The sequence below is a fragment of the Triticum aestivum genome, chromosome 1B (assembly GCF_018294505.1).
Source record: "Triticum aestivum cultivar Chinese Spring chromosome 1B, IWGSC CS RefSeq v2.1, whole genome shotgun sequence".
Taxonomy (NCBI): domain Eukaryota; kingdom Viridiplantae; phylum Streptophyta; class Magnoliopsida; order Poales; family Poaceae; genus Triticum; species Triticum aestivum.
The window spans coordinates 8,008,200-8,017,706 of record NC_057795.1 but is presented as its reverse complement, the minus strand read 5'-3'; the positions used below and the strand labels follow the sequence as shown (position 1 = coordinate 8,017,706).

General features: G+C 42.0%; 2 protein-coding genes across 2 annotated transcripts; both read left to right on the top strand.

The window, feature by feature from the left end:
* The first annotated feature begins 1,009 nt into the window (after window positions 1–1,009).
* Window positions 1,010–2,498, top strand: LOC123083825 (putative disease resistance protein RGA3). Its single transcript, XM_044505729.1, has one exon. It carries the CDS (start codon window positions 1,069–1,071, stop codon window positions 2,431–2,433), a length of 1,365 nt encoding a protein of 454 aa, XP_044361664.1. The 5' UTR covers window positions 1,010–1,068; the 3' UTR covers window positions 2,434–2,498.
* A 552-nt stretch (window positions 2,499–3,050) lies between these two features.
* On the top strand, window positions 3,051–4,730 carry LOC123083836 (putative disease resistance protein RGA1). Its single transcript, XM_044505736.1, has one exon. The coding sequence runs from the start codon at window positions 3,078–3,080 to the stop codon at window positions 4,200–4,202; it is 1,125 nt and encodes a 374-aa protein (XP_044361671.1). The 5' UTR covers window positions 3,051–3,077; the 3' UTR covers window positions 4,203–4,730.
* The last annotated feature ends 4,777 nt before the right edge of the window (window positions 4,731–9,507 follow it).

The following is a 9,507-nucleotide window of genomic DNA, read 5'->3' as shown; positions in this document are numbered from 1 at the left end:
TATAAAGTGCTTGGAAATATTGATAGAAAGCTTTGCCGGTTACTATGTCATTACATATATTATGGGTGTGGAGACAGGTTGGTGTTTGCTGTAACCTGTAGGTTATACGATAGCTTAACCTTTTATTATATATATTTCGAAATAAATATACAGAAACTGTTCTTCCAGCTTGCTGTAAATTCAGCAATATTCAACTGTCAATCTTGTACAGCCGCATCTCTAAAACCATTCTTTCTTTCTTTCTTTCTGCTTCAGAGGAAAATGAGCTTACTGTTCAGCAATACTGATTACTGTCCAGCAACCAAACTGGTTATTTCTCGATTCGTAAGGATTATATAGTGCAACTAGGCTTTATTATTTCTTTTTCCTACCAATATTCTTTTTCATTAACACACTTTGCATCTTGTCATGCTCTCAATGACTGTTCTAAGTAAGGGCCACTGCATGCTTTGGTCATGTTCAGAATCATTGTTCTTAGTCAGTGATCATAAAGGATGGGGTTCAAAGATTCATTACATCAAGGGTCTTTGCATTGCATGATAATCTGAGTGGTTGGCATAGTGTGGCTCGTACACAATAATGTGACACGGTGCTGCATTGCACCAGTAAACTTGTCATGGACCTTTTCACACGAGCACCAACTAGTACCCTTTCTATACGCTTCAACAGATTAAAAATCCTAACTACTAAGTGTAACTACACCTTGCATGAGTCTCTCTAGATAGATTAGTTAGGTGATGCATCAACTCGTTCTTTACTGCACAAATAATTGTGGTCTCTCTCTCTCTCTCTCACACACACACACACATACAGGGCCCAGTGACTTAACTCTTAATCTCCAGCTAGATAGATAGTTAGGTGATGCCTTAACTCATTCTGTACTGCACAAATAATTGTGGTCTGCCGGCCTGCAAAACTGTCATAGGCACAGGGGCCACCACGTTGGCTTATATTTTCCTCACAAGTCACAAGCAAGCACATCATGCTCACACCATTCTCTTCTCCAATCTGCACTGCACTTGTGTTCCCCTGTGTTCTGTGTGTGCTGGGTGAGTTCTGAGCGTTCCAATGGTGGAGCTGTTGGCCACCATGGCAATCGAGCCATTGGTGTCCAAGCTGATGGACAAGGCATCCAGCTACCTCCTGGACCAGTACAATGTAATGGAGGGAATGGAGGAGCAGCACAAGATTCTCAAACGCAAGCTTCCGGCCATCTTCGACGTCATCGCCGATGCCGAGGAGCAGGCCACGGCACACAGAAAAGGTGCCAAAGCCTGGCTCCAGGAGCTCAAGACAGTGGCCTATGAGGCCAATGAAGTCTTCGACGAATTCAAGTACGAAGCACTCCGCCGTCAAGCCAAGAAGAAGGGGCACTTCAGAAAGCTTGGCTTCGATGTAATTAAGCTCTTCCCTACTCACAACCGTATTGTGTTCCGTTACAAAATGGCCCGCAAGCTTTGCCAGATTCTGCAGGCCATTGAGGTCCTCATAGCAGAGATGCAGGTCTTTGGGTTCAAGTACCAACTCCAGCCGCCAGTCTCCAAACTATGGAGGCAGACAGATTATGTTATCTTAGACCCACAAGAAATTGCCAGCACATCAAGATACGAAGATAAGAAGAATATTGTTGGTAAACTACTTGGTGAAGCTGGCAATTCAGATCTTGCAGTTATTCCCATCGTAGGAATGGGGGGCCTTGGCAAGACCACATTAGCACAACTCATATACAATGAACTTGCAATTCAAGAACATTTCCAGTTACCGATTTGGGTCTGTGTCTCTGATACTTTTGATGTGAACTCGGTGGCCAAGAGTATAGTTGAAGCATCTCCCAAGAAAAATGGTGATACAAGCAAACCACCACTTGATAGGCTTCAAAAATTGGTCAGTGGACAGAGGTATCTTCTTGTATTGGATGATGTCTGGAACAGAGATGTCCAGAAGTGGGAAAGCTTGAAGGTCTGTCTTCAGCATGGTGGCATGGGTAGTGCAGTGTTGACAACAACTCGTGATGAACACGTTGCTGAAATTATGGGTGCAAATAGAGCCTACAATCTCGATGTTTTGGGTGATAGCTTCATAAAGGAAATTATTGAGGCACAAGCATTCAGTTCAGAGGAAGAGAAGCCTACCGAGCTACTCGAGATGGTTGGTGAGATTGTGAAGAGATGTCGCGGCTCTCCTTTAGCTGCAACTGCACTGGGCTCTGTACTTCGTACCAAGACCAGCGTGAAAGAATGGAAGGACATAGCATCTACAAGCAGCATTTGCACCGAGGAAACTGGAATCTTGCCCATACTCAAGCTTAGCTACAATGACTTGCCACCCCACATGAAGCAATGCTTTGCCTTTTGTGCCGTATTTCCCAAGGATTACAAGATTGATGTGGCAAAGCTGATCCAACTATGGATCGCAAATGGCTTTATTCCATAACACAAGGACGATAGTCTTGAAACCGTTGGCAAACATATTTTTTATGAGCTTGCCTCGAGGTCATTCTTTCTGGGCATAGAGGAAAGTAAAAAAGACTGGGATTATTATTCCAAAAATACATGTAAAATCCATGATCTTATGCATGATATTGCAATGTCTGTTATGGAAAAGGAATGTGCTGTCGCAACCATAGAACAAAGTCAAAACAGGCTTCCAGATACTGCTCGGCATTTGTTTTTGTCAAGGAAAGTAACAGAAAGTATTTTTAATGATTCTGTCGAGAAAAGATCCCCTGCTATCCAAACACTGCTATGCGACAGGTATGTGCGACGCCCATTGCAACATCTTTCAAAATACAGCTCGTTGCATGCCTTGAAGCTTTGTATATGGAAAAAATCATTTCTACTGAAACCAAAGTATCTGCATCACCTGAGGTATCTTGATCTCTCATCCAGTGATATCATGGCACTTCCTCAAGATATAAGTATCCTATATAACCTGCAAGTGTTGGACCTTTCCAACTGTTATTATCTTGATCGACTTCCAATGCAAATGAAGTACTCCCTCTGTAAAGAAATATAAGAGCGTTTAGATCACTAAAGTAGTGATCTAAACGCTCTTATATTTCTCTACGGAGGGAGTATATGACTTGCCTCCGCCATCTCTACACTCATCGATGTCACAAGTTGAAGAGCATGCCTCCAGGACTAGGAAACCTCACTAACCTGCGAATGCTGACATGTTTTGTGGTAGGAGTTCCTGGCCCTGATTGCAGTGATGTTGCAGAGCTGCAGAATTTAAATCTTGGTGGCCAGTTAGAGCTACGTCGGATGGAGAATGTTATAGAAGCAAAGGCAAAAGTGGCAAACATTGGAAACAAGAAGGATCTCAGAGAACTGACACTAAGATGGACTTCTGTTTGTGACAGCAAGGTGCTCGACAATTTTGAACCTCGTGATGGGTTGCAGGTTCTCAAAATATATTTCTATGGAGGAGAGTACATGGGTATGTTGCAAAACATGGTTGAGATCCATCTTGTTCATTGTGAAAGATTGCATTTTTTGTTCAGATGCGGAACATCTTTCACTTTTCCAAAACTGAAGGTGCTCACGCTAGAACATCTTTTGAATTTTGAGACATGGTGGGAAATAAATGAGAGGCAAGAAGAACGGATTATATTTCCTTTGCTTGAGAAGTTGTTTATTAGGCATTGTGGAAAGCTGATAGCATTGCCGGAAGCACCCCAGTTGTTTATTGGGAAATGTGGAAAGCTAATAGCATTACCTGAAGCACTGTTGATTGAGGAAGCCAGTAGTCGAGACTATAGATTGGTACGATCACCATTTCCTGCCCTAAAGGTACTCGAATTGGAAAACTTGCAGAGCTTTCTGAGATGGGATGCAGTCGAAGGGACTCATGTAGAACACATGTTCTTTCCTCTGCTTGAGAAGCTATCAGTTCAGAAATGCCCAAAGGTAATAGATTTATCTGAAGCACCAAAACTAAGTGTGTTAGAAATTGAAGATGGCAAGCAAGAGATGTTATGTTGGGTAGACAAATATTTGTCTTCATTGACCAATCTGATACTGAAGCTAGAAGACATAGAGAGAAGGTCAGAGGCTCAATGCACTTTAAGTGTACCGGTGGACAGTAATGAGAAATGGAATCAGAAATCTCCTCTTACAGTTATGGAGTTAGGATGCTGCAACTCATTCTTTGGAGCAGGTGCACTAGAGCCATGGGACTATTTTGTACACTTGAAGAATTAAACATTGATAGTTGTGATGTGCTCGTCCACTGGCCAGAGAAAGTGTTCGAAAGCTTGGTATCCTTGAGGACATCAGTGATTAGATGGTGCCGAAATCTGACTGGATGCGCACCAGCTCCTCTTGAGCCATCAACATCCGGAAGGAATCAATACCTGCCAGGTTTGGTGACTCTTGAGCACTGTTTCAAACTTTGCTCTTGAGTTATCTGATTGTGCAAGTTTGGTAGAGATGTTCAACGTTCCGGCTTCTCTCAAGAGCATGGAGATTTGGTCGTGTTTTAAGCTTGAGTCCATATTCGGCAAGCAACAAGGCATCTCAGTGTTAGTTGAAGGGTCTTCTTGCAGTGAGGCAATCGTGCCCGCAGCTTTATCAGAGATGCCATCCTCACACATGAATCACTTCTGTCCATGCCTAGAATATGTAGGGTTGTATTACTGTGGAAGTTTAACAGCAGTTTTAAATCTGCCCCCATCTTTAAAGGCCATATTTATTAAAGGCTGCGATAGTGTTCAAGTACTATCATGTCAGCCGGGCGGACTCTAGAAACCAGAAGTCACTACCTCCATAAATGTGGTAGAGTAATCAACAATGGTAGCGGCAGCAAGAGAGCATTCACTTCCTCCTTGTCTCAAGATTCTAAGAATATGGTCATGTGCTGGCATGTTGGGCGGAGTTCTCCGTCTGCCCACGCCCCTCATGGAACTGCGCATTCGAAGCAACAGTGGGTTGACATCGCTGGAGTTTCTGTGTGGAGAGCACCCCCCATCGTTGGAAACCCTTTGTCTTGAAAGCTGCAGTACATTGGCATCCCTACCTAATGAGCCACGGGCAGACGGATCTCTCAAGCAGCTTGTAATTGGAGGCTGTCCAGCTATGAAGAAGCTCCCTGGATGCCTGCAGCAGCAACTGGGCAGCATTGATGATAAAAAGCTAGATGCCCGTTATGAAGGTATGCACATGTTCCTTTCTATCATTGCCATACGCAACCAACTATTGCAGTTATCTATGACATCACATGTACCATGTCAACAAGTTTGTTCTCCATTATTTTCATGCCATGTGGTAAAAATTTTCATGTTATGTTACTTTGTATTTGTGTGTTCTGACATCATTTGTGATGTGTGCAGTGTTTGCACTCAAACCAAAGACATGGAAAAAAATACCAAGAATAGTCCGTAAGTGGAGGCAGGCCGCTCGACAGGCTGCTCAGGAAGCCATGGAACGCCAGAGATACATGCAGGAGTAAGCAGGACACAAATCATGTAGAAAGGGCATGTATTTTGTTTGCTTCAAAAAAAATGTCATGATTGTAATCAATTGGCATTGTTGAGCTTTGACCTTTATCTTCTCCAGATACCCGTAATGAATTTATTCATCTCTTTCAACACTTCCTAGGTTCATTACATGTCAGAGTACGTATCTAGTACTGTTTCTAAAACGTCTTGTATTGTCCAGAAGAGTACGTATAATGTTATCAATTTGATTGTCATCAATCAATGTCTGAAATTAATCATGCTATTTAAGTTTGGTCACTCTTCTGGACAATCCAACTCAGTGCTGGGTACGATTTGCTGCACTCAGAATCCGGCTTCAGTCGATGGTTTGCATGCCGGAATTAAGTGGCAATGCTCTTCTTCTCAAGGATTTAATTACTCTTGTTTTTCTTATGTTTATTTACAGAACAACCTCCTGTAGTCAGTCGGTCAGTCCTCTGCTTCTATAGCCATGCTTCTCTGTTATGCCTGAACTAGCGGCTAAGTTACATCAGACTCGGTGTAATTGAGATTCATAGTTTGATTACTTGTGGCTCTATAGTATTATTTTGTTTGTATCCTCCACAAAGTAGCCTTCACCGTCGCTGTGGGAAGCTGCCGCCGGAGACGGCCACCCGAGAGGTGAGCCGTGTTTCTCTGCTTTATAAGCCTGTACTAGCAACTACTTGACGTCAGGCTGTTTAACCACTTCTATAGCCATGTTTCTCTGTTTGTTCAATTAATTGACCTGAAGAACCAGCATCAGGAAAAATAACCGCTCCGTTCCGTGGGCTTCTTTCGCAGCTCTCTCCACACTCGTCAGCTCCTGTTTAACCACTTCTTCTAGTCTGTTTAGTTATCAACTTCTGTAGAGTATATCACATTGCATGCATGTGGATACTGTTTAGCTAACTAGCATGATAGATTGGATTAATATTGCCTTGGTAATCTAAAAATAAATCATGTCATTAATTGTAAGTATGTCATCGATGTCTGAAATACACTTGATCTGTTTGGTGAGTGTGGAATGTTTGTCCTCATGTTTGCTTCAAATTATCATGTTAAAATAATCTTTATAGGAGGAAAACAGGACGAATACCGCATGGAAAGGGAAAAAGATTGTGTTTGCTTCAAACAGTGTACTAGGTTGTGTCATGATTATTATTGGCTTTGGTGAACTCTAAACTTTATCTTGTTATTAAGACATTTTGTGATGCTGGTGTTTTATCTCTTTCCCCATCCCCTGAATTTGTACAAGTTGGGATACTCACATTTGTGAGTCACCTAGTTTCCGCGCGTTAACTTCTCCACATACTTACCCTAAAAAAAGAAACTTCTCTAGATGTTTTTTACACGCTGGTTTTTATCTGCTTGAGTACCTTCCAGGCTTAGTACAAAATGGAAAAACACTGAAATTTGTGAAACATTTGGTCCCGTCTATAGCAAAGTTAAAAGTTATGACGTTCTTATGTTTCTTTAGCCTCCTGTAGTCAGTCAGTCCTCTGCTTTCATAGAGATCTGCTCACTTCTTTCTGTTGTACCAATCACAATTCTGCTCAGCTCTTGACTCTCCCCTACACTGTTTGCGCAGTTGATTCAACCTGAAGCCTTGAATTTTTCTCTTGAGATTGCACGACCGCTGCAAACGGGTGATAAACCTGACTCCTAACTTGCTTTTGCGAGATGGATTGCTGTGGCTTGTTTGCTATCTGATTCAATTTGATTGTCACATTTTTTTGTATTTCTTCTTACCCCTTGTGCCAGGCTGCTCAAGTTCCTACAAGTATTCAAGTGCTGATTTGTTGGTTCTACAGTCTACACTCAGGTATTCCATAACCTCACGATGAGGAATTCTTAGCTTGTTTACTACTCAGGTATTCCCCAAGTCTGTGTCTATGTCTTGAGCAATACTGTATGAAATGGTGATCTCTTTCATGACCCATTTTAGCAATGGAATCTTGTTTGTTTGAGAGTCTGTGAGTTGCTCCACATGTATTCCTTGCAAAACGATGATGCTTCCTTGCAGGTGCAAGGTCCTCATGGTGCCCCCAAGACGTACCTGTTCCCGAGTATGCATTTCTCTGCTGAAGGACAAAACTATTTTGATGGCACAAAGCAGATATGTCCTTCAGCATTTCCCCTGGTTTAGGATATGCTGGGATCTATACTAAGATTTGTGAGCTATCCAGTATTTGCATCGTTGTTTGGTTGATAATACATTGGCATTTTACTTGTTCAAGAAACTTTTCAACTATGGTTTCATCTACTTCAAACTTTCAATGTGGTTAGTGTGGAGTTGTCGGCTCGGTGTCGTCAAACCATCCATTTCACAAGAGGAACTAAAGCTTTGACTTGTCGAGAAACTTTCCAGCATTCTCTAGTTTGGAGCCTGATGAAGAATGTTAGTCTGTTAGCTAGGGAATCAATGCTGGCTTAATTGCTCTTGAGACTGAACTGAACCTGCAGTTGCTCTAGATAGAGAATTGTTGGGGCCTGCGGTGTAGGGTGACTGATCAGCATCGAGTCGAGTCGAGCATCGCTGAGTCACATCCCAGGCCGCGTTGAGACGATCTGATTTGGATTTGGTTTCATGCTGGCCCTTTGGGTGGGTCTGTACAACAGAGGCCAGCAGCAGTTTAGTCTTCATGTTCGCTGGTCCCACTTCCACTGTACCTAGTAAAGTGATGGAAGTATGACAGAAACTAACATAACATCCATACTAGGTTCTTGTACTATATGAAGGTTGATTACATTGATTCAGGACTAGCCTGTTCGCAATGCTAGTTCCAGCACTCACTCATTTATGAACTTGTCTCCATTCATTTGACGTGAGTTCCCTCCAACCACTCTATTTTGCTTTTGTTTTTGGCAAGAGATCGGAAACTAAACATGCAAGTGGAGCAGTCATATCATTCAACAGTCTACTCACATGATAATAATGTCCCCATAAATGATTTCTTGATGGCCTTATCAACATATATCTCATGCCCCCACAATATTTTGTTTCGGAAGAAGAGCTAACAAAGATTAGAGGTGTGTTGAAGTCTTATATATACCTCCACCTTAGGATGTGAAAGTGAGTGCGATATGAATTCATATTTTTCCTTACGTCTTCAGTTTCATTCCATCTAAAATATTGGAGGAAAACAAAAATGTGGGAGTCAGGGAGCTGAAGGGAAAAGGAGCTGAAAACCACCAGCATTGTCGTGCCTTGCTTACTCCACTTGAAGTCAAATTACCACTAGACAAGGTATGTGGAAGTAGGAGCCACCGTGACGTTTTTAGGTCTCGAAAGAACACCCACCATACAATAAGTACACCTCGGGGCAAATTATTCCAGAAGCTTTGTTTGAAGTAACAGGCTGCCAAAGGTCTAACTGTGTCTTGAAGACAGACAATGCCTTCATCCAGGGCTCATGTGTTTACATTAATATATTTTCATTAACAGAAGCAAATGTGTTTGCTCTCCTTGCGTCTTGAACATTAAGACTGCTAGCTCCTTGCAAGAGCGGATTTAAGCTTCTATTTCTTCAACACAAAATCGACTGTTTTGTTTATCCGCATTTCTGCAGCCCCGGCTCAGGTGCCCTTTTTTTCATAAGGCCATAATGATGTTACGATTTTTATGGATTTTGTACAGAGCCGTTGTTTACTATTAATAATTTCCTAATTTGTGTTTCATTTTCTCCAATGTTTCTTCTAGGTTTCTTTGCAAGGGAACCAAAAACTTACCTTAAGTCAATTGCCATTTCATTCATCTTTCATGTTGCAAAAAATGGACATGAAAAAGTCTGTCTTTTTACTTCCAAGATGTGATGGTAAGAGCAACTCCAATAGCTCCTACAAAATGCATTCCTTAAAAGAGTCATTTTGTGGGATGTCTATATAATCTCTTTAGGGGAAGTTGATGATGACTGCTTTTCTCAGTTCCCGTAAACATCTACACTTTTTTTTCTATCTCTTTTAAAACTGGTCCACAACGTGAGGTACCCAACATGTCATTGATAAAATGGAAGGTGCTGTTAGTCAGGGAAGGTCCGACTAGGTGGAAG

What these genes read in the sequence shown, in the direction of transcription:
- LOC123083825 (XM_044505729.1), top strand. Translation starts at nt 1,069, where the DNA reads ATGGTGGAGCTGTTGGCCACCATGGCAATCGAGCCATTGGTGTCCAAG.
- LOC123083836 (XM_044505736.1), top strand. Translation starts at nt 3,078, where the DNA reads ATGACTTGCCTCCGCCATCTCTACACTCATCGATGTCACAAGTTGAAG.